The following is an 18065-nucleotide window of genomic DNA, read 5'->3' as shown; positions in this document are numbered from 1 at the left end:
AGGCTGGTTGCCCTTGCTGGAATGTAGGCAGCCACCCAGGTTACACATGGTGGTGGTCTGAAAAAGCAGTTTGGACATGTGCTGTTTTCAGAATCTGAAAAGTGGATTCATAATGTATTTTTCTTTTCCAGAGGGGGAGAAAAAGGTGAATGCTCAATTGGTCACTTGCATACTTTGTGGTCTGGTCCACTTTATCTCTAAAAGATTTAAAAAAATTAGTTATTAATTTCTCAAGGATCTTGAGATGTGGTAATTGATTTTTAGTGTTTTAAAAAAAAAAAAAAAAAAAAATACGCTTACCGTACGCGTACGGTAAAAAAAAATAAAAAAAAAAGTTTCAAAGAAAAAATAAAAAAAAGTTGAGAGGTAAGGTTGGCTCTTATAAGAGCCGTTGGGTTCATACAGGGATGGAGGAAAGAAAGAATGGGAGTATTATGAGCGTCTACAAACATGCTGGTCTATCTTATTGTTAATAAGGGTAAGACTGATCTCCCCAAAAACAATAAGACCACCACATTTTGTACACCTCATTTCAACGCTCCCAAATCGAGGGTTGATGTCCACAGGAGAAGAAAAAGGTGATGCTCCCACATCAGAGGAAGGGCTCAGCTGAGCTGCCGATGATGTACTCGGCTGAGCATCTGAGGCTGGGCTCTGGTGACTTACTGAAGGGTTTTCTTCAGCATGTCGAGCAAAGGTCCTTGGGTGTCTGTCCTGGAGGTGTCTCTTCATAGAGTGATTTCCAAAGGAGTATTTCCTCCTTGGATTTCCTCTTGATAAAACACGACCACAAAGTTTGCAAGTGACCAATGGAGCATTCACCTTTTTCTCCCCCTCTGGAAAAGTGAAATACTCCCATACAAAAGAAGTCTTTTGTTTCCTCCTTCTCTGGATCATGGTGGTGCTGCTGGCCTCACTCTCAGAAGAGGTCTGCTGTTCTGCCATTGTATCCCAATGTCAATCCAGCTCCTGCTCCTAGAGAATCACAAGCAGAAATGAGGGGAATGGGTGTGGTGTGGGAAGAATCTGGAACTGAAAGTAGTTTCAACCAATGAAAAGTGTTCTTTCAAGCAGTAATGAGGGGAATGGGTGTGGTGTGGGAAGTTTCTGGAAGTGAAAGTAATTTCAACCAATAAAAAGTGTTCTTTGTAAGTCACATGACCTGCCGTGCGCGCACGTGACGCTTATGGTGCGCTTAAGCAGCGCGTATGTCACACTCGCGCATGCGCATTACACGCCCCTGCGTAACCGCGACGTTGCTTCCGGGTGTACGCGTACGTCACGCACGTATTGCGTATCGCGCATGCGCATTACACGCCCCTGTGTACCCGCGACGTTGCTTCCGGGTGTACGCGTACGTCACTCACGTACGCGCACCGTACTTATGACGTACGAAGCGCGTACCGTCAGCTTACCGTACGCGCACGGAAAAAAAAGCATAAAAAAAAAAAAAAAACCTTTCCATAATGCAGGATATAGTACATATATTATTTTATACAAAGGCTTACAAAAAATGACAAAAAAAATTTGCATTTAAAAAACCGTACAAATTCACTGAAAAAAACATGGGTATCACACACGTTATAGTTAGAAATTAGCATTTTAAAAACCTTGCAAATTCACTGAAAAAACCATGGGTTTCACACATGTTATATTTAGGGATTAGCATTTAAAAAACCTTGCAAATTCACTGAAAAAAACATAGGTTTCACACACGTTATAGTTAGGAATTAGCATTTAAAAAACCTTAGAAATTCAATGAAAAAACCAAAGGTTTCACACATGTTATAGTTAGCTGGACATTTCACTCGTAAAAAACCAATGAAATTTCCCCGTTATAGTTAGTTCAGCTAACTATAACTCGCGCGCCCGCAATGCACTACTGATGACGTCACATATTACATCACTCATGACATGGTCACTGACATCACTCATGACATCACTGATGACATCTCAAATGACATCATTGATGACATCACTGATGACATCATCCTTGTGAAATAGTAGCAGACCTCTTCTTCCCCTAATATAACCTTTAATACACACATTTAAAAAAATGAAACTAAAATGTTCGAAATAATGAACATATCAATATCAGTTACAACAACCTATTCAGTAATTCTAAGAACCACATACACATCCACTCATTCACCAACAGTCCTCTACAGTCACTCATACATGTACTCACTCATCATATGTATTCATACACCTATACATCCTGTTACACAACGCCACTCATCCATAGAGTTACTCACACACAAAGTCACTCATGCTAATAAAGAATCAAACATCCATTTACTTGCATATACAGTTATACACACACCACCACACCTACTTCTACAGAAACTTACACATACTTAGTCTTTTAAACAATCACTTATAGAAACACATACTTATTCATACAGGAACTCTTTCAATCTCTTACTCTCACATATACTCAGTTATATACACCAAAAGACACATATAACAGTTAAAAACATATGTAGTTACTCATGGAGACACTATTGAGACAGTCTTTCACTCACTAACACACCTTTACACATACTCATCCACCCATATAGTCATGCACACATGCTGTCTTCAACACATACAGTGAGTCACTCATTCATGCACCTATGCACTACGTAATACCCCCCACCGAACCATGCAGACACTCAGACTGATACTCAAAAAACCAACTAATAACCTATATTGACTCCCATGTAGCTACTCACCAACCCATGCAGCCACTTATACACAAAGTGAGAGACTGATACAGATATTTACATATTTAAACATTACTCACTAAGCCATGTATTCACTATGATACATTTTAACAATCAGTTACACAATACATTTTTCAAAAAAAATCACCCATTTAGACACTTATATACCCATTTAATCTTCCATCGAGCTTGAGATATACTTATATAAAACCTATTTAATTTTCAGAAAAACACACATTCACTGGATGATGTCATCAGTGATGTCATCAGTGATGTCATTTGAGATGTCATCAGTGATGTCATGAGTGATGTCAGTGACCATGTCATGAGTGATGTAATATGTGACGTCATCAGTAGTGCATTGCGGGCGCGCGAGTTATAGTTAGCTGAACTAACTATAACGGGGAAATTTCATTGTTTTTTTACGAGTGAAATGTCCAGCTAACTATAACATGTGTGAAACCTTTGGTTTTTTCATTGAATCTATATATATATATATATATATATATATATATATATATATATTACCTACTGGCGGTCGCCAGTAGGTAGTTATAGTTAGGACCACATTTCCATAGGAAATCCGCAACATTCTATTTTGAATAACTTTGGCGCCGGTTGACGAATCCTCGCGAATTTTTCAAAATAGGTGGGGCGCTCCGCTCCGCTCCTACCCTGAAAGTCTTGGGGGGATTCGTCAAGCGGGGGCTGAGATAAAAGGGGGGTCCCAAAACACGTTTATCCCATGCATTTTTCCATAGGACCTTTAGACACTGCTACAGCCCGAACGGCTGAACAGAATTACTTGAAATTTGGCAGAGAGGTAGTCCTCAGGTCAAGGAAGTGCCTTTTGTAGGTTTGGTGTAAATCTGTTCAGTAGATTCTGAGAAAATAGCCTTTAAATCAATATATATATCTAAGCCAGCTTACGGTGCGCTTACGGTGCGCGTACCGTACGCGTACGGTGGCGTGCGCGAGCGCGATTCTGATTGGCCCTTAGATCTTAGTAAACATTCGAATCGGTCGAAACCAGGAAGCGGCGGCCGCCATTTTCTCTCTCGCACTCTGACAGGGGGTTGAAAAACAAAGTGCAAATCATGTAAAGGGGCTGTTTACACAGCTCCCAAGCACCTAGCCATGTCGAGGGAGTCCCCAACGATCCCCCAAGTGAAAAAAGGCAATTTTAATTTTTTTGAAAATTTCGCCGATTACGCTTACCGTACGCGTACGGTAAGAAATAATAAAAAAATAAAAAAATATCCACATTCTCCCCACCCCGTGTGCTAAAGGTGCCCGATGGGCACCTTTTGTGCATGGCTCATCAGAGATAAACAAAACATATATTTTACCTGTCACAACGATGCTCATCATATGACCTCCATGTGCGCACGGTGCGCGAAGCGCATCGTGCGTTCATGGCCCATCTAGCGTAACGTGGGCACGCGGTGCGCAAAGCGCACCGCGTGCTCACTGTGCGCGCACGGTGCGCGAAGCGCACCGTGCGCGCACGGAACGAACTGCGTTAAGTGGGCGCGCACGCCACAAATGGCGTAAAGTAACTTAGCATTTAAAAAAACGTACAAATTCACTGAAAAAACCATAGGTTTCACACACGTTATAGTTAGGAATTAGCATTTAAAAAACCTTGCAAATTCACTGAAAAAACCATAGGTTTCACACATGTTATAGTTAGCTGGACATTTTACTGATAAAAAACCAATGAAATTCCCCCGTTATAGTTACTGTAGGCAACTATAACTCACGCGACCGTAATCCTCTGCTGATGACATATGTGTCTTTATGAAAAAAAAATATTTGTAATATATGTATAGCTAAAATTTAATGGAAGAAGACATGGGCAAATAAGTGTCTAAATACAGTATTAGCATCAGCAGAGGATTGCGGTCGCGTGAGTTATAGTTGCCTACAGTAACTATAACGGGGGAATTTAATTGGTTTTTTATCAGTAAAATGTCCAGCTAACTATAACATGTGTGAAACCTATGGTTTTTTCAGTGAATATATATATATATATATATATATATATAGATATATATGCTGTGTATGCAGGGTGGATGCGCACTGACAGCAATGCGAAAATCCTCTTGCATCAGTAAAATATATCTATAATTTATAAAATTGTGTTTATTCGATCGATTTGAAATTGACATGTAATGAAATCTGATGTTATTGAATGGTTTTGTGCAAAGAAGTTTTCATGAACAAATGTCAAAAAGATAGTAAGACGCTGCCCATATTTTAATACTGGAAATGCCCATATTAGAATTGCTAACTTTCATATCATATTTGATCATTCGGATTAATGGAAAGTGAAGATTTAACTTTAGTATCCAGTCATAGGCCACCACAGGCTGGCGGGGACCAGGTACTCCAGGTAGTACAGCACGTTATGCGTCTCACCAGTGTTGATAACCAAATAGTTTACTCAAAACAGAGACATTAAGTAGTGTTGACACCACAGTGTACCAGAGCACATTTCAGAGCATGGACACATTTTGATGGAAAATAGTTAAAGCCTAGACTTGGAGCTACCTGGCAAGGCCATCATGCCAATTTCAAGGACTTGGTGCAAGTTCAAGATTGATGTAAGTTTCAGACATTGTAGTGCAGCCATAAAATATGGTGCTTCTCTTCAAAGATAGAAAAAGTGTAATCCCCAAAGTATTCCTTTCGACTGAATTCTCATTGTCATCAGCTCACTTTTAACGGGGGTCTTTCTGTAATTATGAGCCCTAAAATCAATATAGCAATAAACCACCATTGCCTTGATGCTTTTACTGCCCTCTCCAGATGCCTAGTGCCACCCAATTCAATGTCAACTGCACCTGAAGTTATTTGAATGTTAAAGAATTACAGATGGATTCCAGACCGCTATCCCAAAACAGACGTATATAGTTACAAGTCTAAATTATATGAATTCAGGTAAAAAAATATATTACACCTTGGCCGTTTTAGCCATATGTCTAGGGTTTGGTTGTGCATGTAAGTCAAAATATAATCAGGGCCACTGGCGTTATGTGATTGTGTGGCCCCAATGTTTCTGCATGATTATGGATTTCGCGTATTTGCCATATAATCCAATAGTTTGCTGCATAAATTGTAGCTTTCAGCAAAAAAACAAAACTTGTTTCTAGCTCAAACATGTCAAAAGTTCCTAAAATGTGGCAATATGTGTGGCTGCGCAGTGGAATGCCCTTTGCAAAGACTGACTGTTCACATTTCCATTTAAGTGAAATCATTGCTTATCAACCCTGATGTATAAGGGGGGCGGAGCTTGCCTGGCCGCAAGATGGCCGTGTATTAAAGTAGCTCTGTGAGACGTAAATCCTATCCGACCCGATCATGCTCCTCTATTCAACATATAACACCCCCCTGCTGCTGCCTTCGCCCAAGGAACACATCAGCTGCTAGGATTGCCTGAAAGTCCAGAGCGGGGCAGTTGGCGGCGGAGACGCACCCCGACCGGGAGTTGCAGCCTACATCCGCCCTCGCGAGCAGAGTGCGTGGCACGTTTGGTGGTGTGCGCTGCTGCTGCGGAGCTCGCCTTCCTACCTGTGGTGTGCTGGAGCATGCTCCTTGCCTACGACACGGCTCTGGGGCATTGGTGCTGCAGCTGCTGGAGTGCTGATCGGCTCTGTCGCCATTGACTCCTCGGCCCGGCTTCAGCGACGCGCCTGGGAGGTGCGCCCAACACAACGCTGGACCCACATATGCAGCTGTAACTACAGTGACCTACGCGCCCTCCGATTGAGCCCTTGCATGGCCTAATTTCCTGGGGCCCCTGTTCCAAACAACAATGTTCAGGCTCAGTGGCAAAGCCTCAAAACCTACGCGGAGACCTGGGCCTGCAGTCGGTTGGATGTCCATCTACATCCCCTGCTGGGAAGGCTGCCGAAATCTCTGAGCCCCCTCCCCTCTGCTTTCCACAACACCTGAAGCACGTGCGGAGGTGGGGCAGCTGTAAAGACGATGGCAACCACAGGCGCCATTGGGTCCCGTGTCTGATCATGGGGGCAGAAGCACCTTATTGCCATTGCTGAGTAGTGCGCACTCTCCAGCTCCGGTCCTCTCTACGTGACCGTGAGGGGCTACGCCAGGTGAACATCTCCTGGAGGCATGGGGAGGCACTTACTGGTCCCCCCAATGCACTTGCCACGGTGCGGCTCCCCTCGTGACCACCGCTGAGACTGCACTGAAGGCCCTGCGATGCTGGCCGGCAAATCTCACACGGTGGCTGGGTTTGGTGGCTTGCTGAATTTTGCGATACATTCTTCTGGGGATTTCAGCTGCTGGTTCTGGTCTCCCTCCTCCTCTGAATCTCCTAACCCCTGCACTATATGCATAGGCGGAACGTGGACTGCTTGGCCTGGGAGGATTGGGGGGCTTGTGCGGTGCCCACTCTCTGCTACTGTGGCGGACTTTGGATAACTCGCAACCCTTAGGTACATAAACGCTGGCAAAGCTGTAACTGAAGCCGGGGGACAGTCAATACTAGCTTCCTGCAGACCGGTGGTACATCGCAGTGGTCACCTTAGAATCTGGCGCAAACTTCGGAGAGGACATGCTGACCTCTTCTTTGAACTCCTCCACAAAGCTAGAAAGGCTCCTCCACTCAGACCAGTCTGAGGATGAGGACTTAGAAGTGAGATCAAGGAGGAACAATTTGCGCATAGTGGGTATTGCTGAATCTTACAACATTCCAAATATGGAGCATTTTGTGGAACAATTGCTGGTAACACTCTTGGGCAAGGACACCTTTAAATAGGTTACCGAAGGTAGTCTTGTTCGAATGTTTGTTTGGATGAATGAGGAGCGGTGTATGAATGTTGGGTTAAGGTCTGTCTCAAATGGCAGATAAGTCTTTTGTAGTCTTATTTTCCTACAAATCTTTTTTTATATGTTTATGTATATAAAATTGTTCACGGTTTTCCATTCTTGTATCTAAATAATTCCCATACAAGACAGATCATAAAACTCTATATAATGAAGATATATTGAAATAAACACTACTAATCAGTTCAATTATGGTTGTTTCATGTTGTCTTCCATGATTTATTGACTCTTTTTGAATGATTTATCAGCATTGGCATTTTCTTGTTTTCATATTGATTAGGCTCAGCCTTGCTGATCCGAGCCACACCCATAGTTGTTCCCAGCTGAAATGTACATAAGCATCTAGAGAGTGTAATCATTTTACAAATAGCTACTTTGCACACAAGAGACAGTGGCGGCTTCCACAAGAAGGGTAAAGGAGTTCCAGCCCAGCATGGATGCCTTCAATATTCATGTTAATATCCTCTATCTGCGTATGGCTTATAAGGATACCCATGTATTTAAGGGGCGTAAGCTGCTATTTCCTTCTCTAATCTGGAAGCCTACCCTGCCGCATGCATGATAGGGCATCTATAGGAAACAGACTTGACTTTGTTTAGTTGATAGCCAGTATGGACATCTATTTCAATTCCTCGAGTAGGTGTAATAAATATGGAACCGATCTAATCAGGTCTTTCCTATAAACCAGAGTGTCATCTGCATTACATTGAGATCACATGAATCGTAAGTCCTATCTGAATACCCCTACCCATCATCTCTTTTTGCAGCATGTTTGCCAGCAGCTCAGCAACTAAGGCAAACAATACGGGTGACAGAGGCACAGCTGGAATGTACCCCTCCCCATCTGCCCTTTAGAAGATACCACCTTTCCTGTTCTTACTCTAGCCTCAGTGTGAGTGCATAACAGCCTTATCCATGCAACATCCTGGTTCTAAAATAAATTTCCCACAAGACAGGAGACATGCATGCAATCCCAACCAGCATTCTCAAAAGTTTTCTTCTGATCAATTGAGGACACAGCATATTGATTCTTGTCAATACCTAGGTGATGTTCCACATACCCCCCTGTCTGCGCAGATTGATGATTGAGCTTCTATGAGGGATAAATCCCTCTGATCTTTGTTTAAAAGCAGTTACTGAACCTGCATAAGTCTGCAGGCCAGCACTTTGCTGATCATTTTAGTGTCTAAGATGATCATTGTTCGTCCACTGCTCATGTTGCTGGGGGGCCACAGGCAGCCAGAAGGTTAACAGTGAATGAGTGGGGAGGCTGTGCGCTGGTTCTGACGAGTCAGTTGAACTCAGATTGGGCACAGCCTTGGGTCCCTGGCAGACTTGATCTTGACACTATGGGAGGGGTGAAGGGGAGTTGTTCAGCCTGACGTTCGTGCCAGGCGGCTGCATGTATAGCACCGAATCAGCAGCTAGTAGTCCAAATGGGGGCAGAAAGTGGGGCACAGCCTGAAAAAAAGCCTGTTTCCTTATAGGGTTCATTCTGTATGACATTATTTGATAACCAATGTATGTAGTATTTGGGATATTACCCAGGTCCCAGGTCCTTAGTGATGCAACATTGGAATGGAGCATATGAAACATAGGGAAAAGACCCCAATAAATGAATTGCATACATAAGTAACATAAAGTCACTTGGTTAATTCATGGTCTGGTTTAAGTAAACCGATTTTAGTCTCATTTGTTAAAAAGCAACTGACCTGCAAATAATTCTCATTTTTGAAAGGCACAGTCCATGGTGAATGTACTCATCCGTTAAATGTGACATTGTTTATCATTCACAAAGCATATTGGTTCTAAACTGCATGCACACAGAGAGGCACATACCTGCACACAGATCACTACTAGATGTACTGAAGCAGTGACCACTGAATACTGATTCTATCCCTTGCCTCTATTGGTATGGAGCAGGACATATCAGAATCTTCTTACTATTGTTAATATATGACAGACTTATTCTTTATTCAAAGATTGATACAGCTCTGAAAATGGGCACAACTCTGATTTTGATTTGAGCACAAATATAGTTCACTTGCGTCTTATGTTTGTTCATAGCACCAATATCTACCCCGAAGCAATAATAATCACAAAATGCAGTAATAAAGTGCAAAAAAAAAGGGTGCGCTACATTCTATTTTCTTTACTAGGTTAAAAAAACATGTAACACCAGTATGGTTTGGCACCTGCGTTTATGCTTACCAATGAATTAGGGGTATAGGCCATGCCATACGTTTTCCAAGGCAAAAATCTAAATTACCTTCATCCAGGGAACACTCTGGGACTTTAGTTGCACAGCAGTCATTAGGCTAAACATGTGTAATTTTAAAACATAGCAGTTGGTGTTTGTAATATTGTTAGTTTTGCGTATTTTAATTTTGCTGCATTCAAACTCATTACATGTGTTATAGTATTTTGCAATAGAAAAGCAAGCTTTCTACATGCATGCTTAATTATTTCACTTTGATGGGTTATCAAATGCTTTCATAAGTCTACCTTTGCTTTTCCCTAAAAACATTATAAATTCCTTAGATGCAGGTACAGTGATACAGGAGGGCTAGAATTTATGATTCATATTACCCCGATAGCAGCCGCGGCCCGTACAGGTAAGAGCAGTGAGGAAGTGTGGGGGCGGGGTTGGGTGATTGACGGATGATGACCAGGGAAAATTAAATAAAAAATGTATTTTCCCTGGTCATCGTCTGTTGAAATCCCCCCCCCCCCAAGACCCAAGACCCGGCCCCACTGTCCCACCGCTCTTACCTGCACGACCACGGCATGCGATAGGTCAGTGTAGCGGATTCTTTGTAAAGCGATTCTGAGATAGTGTCAATGCTCCACCCCTGATTATTTAAGGAGGATAGATAGTTAGAAAAGGGAGAACCATGAATTTTAAAACTCATTTAAGACCATTAAGAAAACCTGCACAGCAAGGTTTTCCAATTCTTAGTATTTTTAAATGCATTCAATAGTCTCATTACAGAAAACAAAGTTTATTAAAGTTAAGGGAATTAGCTTAACAACAAAATCACAATAATTGATGTGATGTAGTGTGCCTTTAAGAAATTAAACAAGGATAGTCACAGATGTGCTCTGGCAAGCCATCCTATTAAAACATTAAATAGGTTGAAATACAGAAACACCACTAATATCTAACCCTCTCTAAGCAACAAACAGAATAGAATTCAAATTAGAATCTTAAATAGAGTATATCTCTTTCCTAAAGAGCATGAAATTGGCAGCACTGAAAATAGTTATCACACAACATGAAGCTACCCTGGCAAGATGTCTGATTCCAACTGGAGGTAAAGGCACACTATGCCTGTAACCTATGTGCTGATGGGCATCTAAAAAAAATGTATGCACTGGCCACACACACCACCTGGTGTTGTGCTTCATCATCGGCAGTCCTCGCTCTTTAAAAACTGCATTTGATAAAGAGCGTGCCTACACCTGAAGACAGGGAGGCACTTCTACAACTAAGCGGGGGCCTGTGCTAATAACGTGAGTGAGTGATGTTTAAAAATTGATACAAATACTACATGAAACTTTAATTGTGCAGGATTTGCTCAGTATTAAAATGGTAATGGGGACTTGGGGGATTAGTGCCCCGTCCCCATTAATGACGCCAACATGCTTCTGCCTCTGTGGCAAGGAGGGTCCAAGGTATTCATCAGGACATGAAAAAATGGGCTCCTATCTTGTCTCTAAGAGACTAAAACAAATCCACTGTAGGCTGGTTGAACTTTGTCAGACTCTACAGTAAATCTCCAGAAACCTGTGAAGATAAAGGTATATCACTGTATAAGAAAAGGGGTTTCAACTTACACCGGAAATGGAGGAATCAAACAGTATACAGGCATATAGTACATTGAAATTCGTGTGTTAGTGAGCATTTGTGTCACTGCAAAAGTGGTGCTCAAGAATAAAAAACGGTTGTGAGGCCAGCTCACAAACGTACCCCGGGTAAGGGGTAGAAATGTCCCATGGGAAGGGAGGAATTGATGCACCCCTGTAGTCACACTCTAGAAGATTAAGTGGCATATTATCAGGCACGGCGTTAAAATTATCGCTGCTTAAGCGGCAGAAAACTGCTGGTACCAAACACTCTTTGCGCTTTTTGGCAATGGTTTGAGGGCGAGGTTGGTGTCCAGGGTGAATCCAAGTGCCATGTAATTCATTAAAAGTTGGGGTTCGAGGCTGTCTAATTTCTTCTGATTGAGATAGGTTTGTACTGTTTCTTGTTTCTTGTTTTAGCAAATGACAGCAATTTTGTCCTGAGTGGGTTGAGCTTCAGTTAGATACTGGACATCCAGGTCTGGATGATGTGCAGGCAGTATTTGAGACATTGGATTTCTGATGTAGAGGAGTCTTTCAAGTCGAGTTGTGTATCACCAGCATATTGAAGAATCTTGAGGGAAGTTGCCATGAGTAGAATACCACTCATCTCCGTGTTGAGGTTGAAGACAACATGGAACAGTATGAAACCCTAGAGAACTCCAGAGGTGACAGGAATCTTTTGGGACCTGGTGGCACACATGTGAACAAACTAGAGTTGGTTGGAAAAATAGGAGCCGGAGAATTTAAAGGACACTGCTGGTGAATCGCCATTCAAGACTCCATGGTGCATGGGGGGTGAGATGGTTGACTGTGTTGATAGCTTGGAAATGAACATAGACTGCTTTTTCAATAATAATGCATAAATAACAAGATGTTTCAAAAACCTCAAACAAGAAAATTGGTGCATTAAATGAACTCTTATTCTGGACAGGTTTGTAGATCATGATCCATGGCTTTTAGTAATTCTGTCCCAGTTTAGTAATTCTCACAAGCTGCAGAATACAGGCATAGGTCGTTAACATGCATGCCTGGAAGGCAAAGTGTGCTCAACATTGATTCTGATCAGAGATAAGGCAATCAATGGGCAATTGCCTCCACGAGCAAACTGCTCAGATTGCATTCGGAACTGAAAACAGTCATTAACATATTTTAGCAATTAAGAAGCAGGCTTCATTCTAATATTGCATGAGAAAGTGTCGACAAATCAAGCGTCTGCATAATGATTTCCATTTCTTAGGTTAGTCAATTTGCCCAATTTATACATCGATAATAACTTTGCTATTTTTCCATTATGGGAAATGCATTTGCTTCTCTGTCTAATTTGTAAAAATTATGTTGCTTGGTTTGAAAATCCTACTTAACAGAAATTTATAAACATAATGGGATGTTTTCTTGTGCTTTGATGCAACTGGGTACTGATACGGCAAGCCTGAAATATTCTGTTACTCAATTGATTCATGCTGACTTCAGGGACAAGCATTGATAAAATCAATGGGTGTGACTTTTCTGTATTTCACACACATAATGATAACACTACAGGTAGTTATGTGTGCGCAGAGAACATACACAGACGCACTGTGCACATTCATATGCTCACACTGCATAACTAGAAATCACACAAACAATGCACTTATGTGCCTCTTCAGAGTGCCTCAGGATAGAGAAGCAAAAGGTAGCAGGAAATAATTAGCATTCAGGAGCATAGGAAAGAGGGAGGTTAGAATAAACCTTCCCAGAGAGGGAGAAATGCAAAGGGCATCAACGGGCCTCCTCACCCTGGAGAGTTGAGGGTCAGGGGAGACAAGGAATGGGCTTGTGGATTTGTGGATTAAGATAAGAGCTCAGAAAGGGTCGAGCAGAAAGGATGTTCAGTATTATGTTAAATTAATAATTAAACCCAGACGTGGTGGCCATTGTTTACTGCTCTGGAAAGTATTGTACAGAAAGGCTAAACGAGTGGCAGGTCTAACAAGCCTCTATACTGATTGTGAGGACTCGCAGTGGAAATTAAATGATCACTTCAAATGTGAATGTCTGTGCTCCATCTGAGAAATCAGCCCCATGTTTTCCTGTTACTCACTTTTAATCTGAGAAAACATCACTGTCGAGGATCTAGGAGGCCTGGGGATGATTCAGAGTTATATGCAGCTTCAGGAGAGACATAGGCTGTGTTTGAAGTGGATGTCTCTGAAGGCAGTCATATGTAATGTTGTGCTTCATAGCGCTTTGGCACTCTCAGAAAACGTCGAATTGCTGCTTGGAGAAGAAAATCAAAAAAGGAGCAGAGAGGAGGCAAAGGACAACTTTGAGGGAAATGAAGTGAATACAAGGGGTAGGGTGATTTGCATAAAGTAGGAGTGATCTGCCAAGGAATAGGGAAAAGTCTGATAACCAGAATACAAGAGAAGGTTGGTGAAAATAAGGATACCTAAAAGTGGTTAAAGCCCCACCTCTGCCCCAGCAGTATTTTCATAAACCCATCCTTCAGGATGTGTGGCACGCAAACACAACTGGGTCGTGCCACAGATGAAGGGATTTCTTCTTATCCCCCAGTCCTGGCATTGCAGAGACATAAATATACCTGAAGAGATTTCAGTCCATTTAGTGTGTGCACTGTCCAATAGCAAATGTAGAATTCTCATCCTAACTTGCAAGTGAATGATATTCCAGAGGAAGTCAGTAAGAAATTGATGTATTAGTTAAAAGGGGAAAGGACTAAGGGCCATATGCATGAACACATTTTCCCATAGACACAGAATGGGCAAAACCCTTTGATGCATCTGGCCCTAACTTCCAATGATAATCGCAATCCCTGTTAGGGTGAAACATTATAGTCACAAAATAAACTTGTTCTTAACCCTCTGGCAGCTTACCATAAAGCAGTCAGGCTTAATTTAGAGGCAATCCATAAAGTAAGTATGCAGTACTACAACAGAAATAAAGTAAAAACCCAACAGAAGAAAAATACTATACCAATTTAGAAAAATAGAATATTTTTTAATAAATAAAATGTCACAAAAACAACAAATATCTAATAAATATTAATGGAGATATGAATTTTTAAAGTTTGAACAAATAATAGCGTCAAGAAGCGCAAAACACCAACCGCAGTTATCTGATCACACTAGACCGGGCCAGAGCCAAAAGCTAAGGCGGACTGAGATGGATTGCTGGTTGTATACAGTAACCAGGTGTGTCTTTGTGAAAAGTTTACCTTTCGGCTTAGAAAAGTTTATAGAGAAAAAGTCGGCTTCATCGAGTCATCAGCAAATCAAGCTCAAGCTGAACTGGGGATAAATAACGGCAGGCTGTTGAACAGTGGGGTCCTGGTGTGGTCATTGGCAAAAGGGGGAAAACTCTGAGCAAGCACAATCGGTGCCTGGGAAGGCCTCAACATCTATCGGATACTGCTCAGGCATTGGTCCGGTTAAAGCTCTCTACATTTGGACTTAGAAACGTTTCTCGAAGTTAGAAAGCTGAGGCTGACTACAACTTCAACGGTGATCCCTGTCTCAATCAGGTCTCCAAGCATAAAGTTGACACAACGTTTTTAAGTCCTACTTCTTGCAGTTTGGGGACAGAAGTCATACATTCTAACACCAGCCAATGTTCCAGGACTAGAGGGGTACCACTTGGGTGTCAGAACTACAATGGAGGACAGCAGGAGGGTCAAGAGCAGATCTAGGTGGTTCTGGTCTGCTGGGCAGTTTCAAGGAAAGGCTAGCTGTGTCCCTGTAGCCAACTGAGTCTCTTCTGGGATCCTGTGTTCAAGGCAAGCAGGTACAGTCTTCCTTCAGGTTTCTGTCTTTCTTATGATCTTCATTAGTCCAGGAGTGTTCTGAGAAGAGGTCTGTGGGGTCCATGTGCAAGTCCAATGCCAGCTGTGGGTGGTTGGCAAGCCTTTGTCCACCCCTTAAACCAGTTCTGGTCAGCTCCTCTATCTCCACTTGGTTTGATGCCAGCCTTGAATAGAGAGACAAAGTGGTGGCATGCCAACATGTGAACCTTCTCTGTCAGTAATGAGGCAGGCATCCTTTGAAGCTCAAGAAGGGAATGGGCACATTCCCCAGGCCCCTCCCCACTCCCAGGACCCCGTGTACACTGTCTGAGAGTAATACAGATGACAACACATGGGAGCCATCAGCTGTCAGGTGACTGCTGGACTTTGGCAGGAGAGCCTTTTGGTTTTAGGCAGGGAAATTACAACTTTCTAAAAGTGTCATTTCCAAAATAGTAATATAAAATCCAACTTGACCATTAGGTTAGATTTTAGGTTACTTTTAAAATGAGTACTTGAGCCACTTTTCTAGCTCCTCCCAAACTGAATTTAGCACTTCTCAAAGATACTAGTGTAAACCAATGTTAACCTCTAGGAGACCCAACCCTGCCACAGTGAATAACGACTTGTAGGTTTATACCTGCAAGGACACATAAAACATGAATTATTCATGTCCTACTCTTTAAATACCTTGCACTCTGCCCTATGGGCATTCAGGGCATGACATAGGGAAGAAGTAAACACATAAAAAGGAGAGATTAGGCTTGGCAAAAGGTTTGTTTTACCAGGTAGAAATGTCAGTTTTAAAACTGCACACCCAGGCTGCAATGTTAAGCCAGGAGACATATTTTTATAGTGCTACTTCAGTGGGTTGTACAATTACTTTAGTTTACAGACCCTGGATACAAGTAGACCCATTTACCCAGGGCTTCTGATATTTTCCCATGGCTGTTTGATGCTAAGGAGCCAGATTGACACTGGATTAGGCTGAGTTCTGTGGATGGCTCTTTTACCCGCTTTCTTGGCCATTAGCAATTGATGGGCAGTTTTTTCAAGGCCTGCCATATTGAACTCCTAGTAAATTTCTGAGGCTCAGAAAGGAGGACCGGGGTGGCTAAAGTCAACCCTGACTTGGTTGGTGCTCTGGCCTAGCTTTCACCTCTACTGCATCTTGGCGTAAATTCAACCCGTAGAAGGACCTGCTCTACTAAAATAGACAGCTCAAAGACAGGTGAGAGGAGTTGGGAGACAATTTTGTTTGTATTTATTTTTATTTAGAGTGTTTTATAAATCAGGAGCATGACCCAAGGGTATCTTCCCCCATTAAACAATTAATCTGTCACTAAATGTCCAACCAGTTGTGGAGTACAACACTTTTTGCTTTAGCCGTGATGTGGTTTTCATACCTTCATAAAAAGTTGCATCTACTTTAAAGTTTGTATGAAATAAAATCCTGTCTCTAAAACACGCTTCTAACACCCTGATTTTGAATTTTTTCACAGGTTCAATCTGCTAGCAGGAGAAAGTCGAGGTGAAGTCCTAGATAACACTTTCACGGGTGGACAGTGCAGAACCGTGAAAAGTAATGATACCAGAAAAACCTTTCGTGTTCCTGGAAACATCGAGAATATCAACTTTCAGGTAGGAGTAGAGCTGTGCGTGAGAGCTGTCTCTCTAAAGTACACTAGTCAGCAAGTCAACGAACAGTGGGACTACATTTATCATTGACGTGGGGCTCGCGGTTTGATCTTTGACACTGACGTCAGCTCAGCATCAAGTGACTTTGGGCCATAGGTCACTTAATGCTCCCGACGGCCCTTTACGCCTGTGTACCCTTAGGGGTGATAAATTGCACTTTACAAATTTGAAATTATTATGTGAATAGTCAAAGGAAACTACTAATTTCCATTGTGTGGAATATGCTTGTCAAGAAATCTTACAATCAGCATGTATTTAAAGTTATAGTTCCCTTTTACAACTTCAATGACTTGATGGAGCCGGGTAACGCGTTCTAGATTTACTCAGGAACCTCTGGCCTGCTTGATGCCTGCTTTGTAAGGTAGGAGGGGAGAGAAAATCATTAGCCAATGGCACTTTACTATTTCCCATGACCCCAAAGGAACACAGACTCCTAATCCAAATTTGTGTATATTTATTATAAAGCCAAGAACAATTTGACACATAAACACCTCAAGACGAGAGTGTAAAGATACATGGGGACTAATACAAAATCAAACCTATGTATACAATTTAGATAGTGCAACATGCACAGAATAACCAATTCCAAAATCAAGACACAAATGATTATAGAAACCACATCCACAGCCTTCTTCATTGGAGGGTAGTAAGCAAAAGCATTATCCGTCCCTCCACTACTTCTACCGTGGCATCCCTACTTAGCATTACCCAAGCAAGCTCCCAGAAAGGTGTCAGCACTTGAATACCTCCTAAGAAATACACTCACGTTGAATGGGTCGAGTAGTGTGAAGCTAAAGAGCTCATTCTAAGATGCTCTCCCCTCTCCAGGTAAGGCAAAAGTTCACCGGGCTCTGTCCCTAACCCAATACAAAAGTCAAAAATCACACCCTGAATTACATCACTTGACCACCTCGTCCAGTTGGGCACTGCCTTGTAGGTAACTGTAAGAATGGATTCACAATTATAAGTTGTTGAAGATGTTTATTCTTAGGAAAAGGATCCCATCCACAAGGAGCTGTTACCTCAAGCTGTCACAGGACTCTCAGCCAGGCTCTCAATGCCTGGAACACTACATTCAACTCATAACATTCTAAAGCACTAAGCAACTAGCACAGATGCTTGGGATGCCACACATCTCCCTTCTTAATAAAAACAAATAAATATATTTCATTTGAAAAGAT

General features: G+C 42.1%; 1 protein-coding gene across 1 annotated transcript in view; it reads left to right on the top strand.

Annotated features, from left to right (window-relative positions):
• The window catches only part of C6 (complement C6), a 770728-nt gene that overhangs the window by 206408 nt on the left and 546255 nt on the right, over positions 1-18065 (top strand). Inside the window, exon 6 of the mRNA XM_085631171.1 lies at positions 16689-16827. Within this exon, the coding sequence (XP_085487297.1) occupies positions 16689-16827 (139 nt within the window). The remainder of the gene's footprint in view (positions 1-16688; positions 16828-18065) is intronic.

Source organism: Triturus cristatus, chromosome 2_1 (assembly GCF_964204655.1).
Source record: "Triturus cristatus chromosome 2_1, aTriCri1.1, whole genome shotgun sequence".
NCBI lineage: Eukaryota > Metazoa > Chordata > Amphibia > Caudata > Salamandridae > Triturus > Triturus cristatus.
The sequence above is the reverse complement of the archived record's forward strand: the minus strand, read 5'-3'. Positions and strand labels throughout refer to the sequence as shown.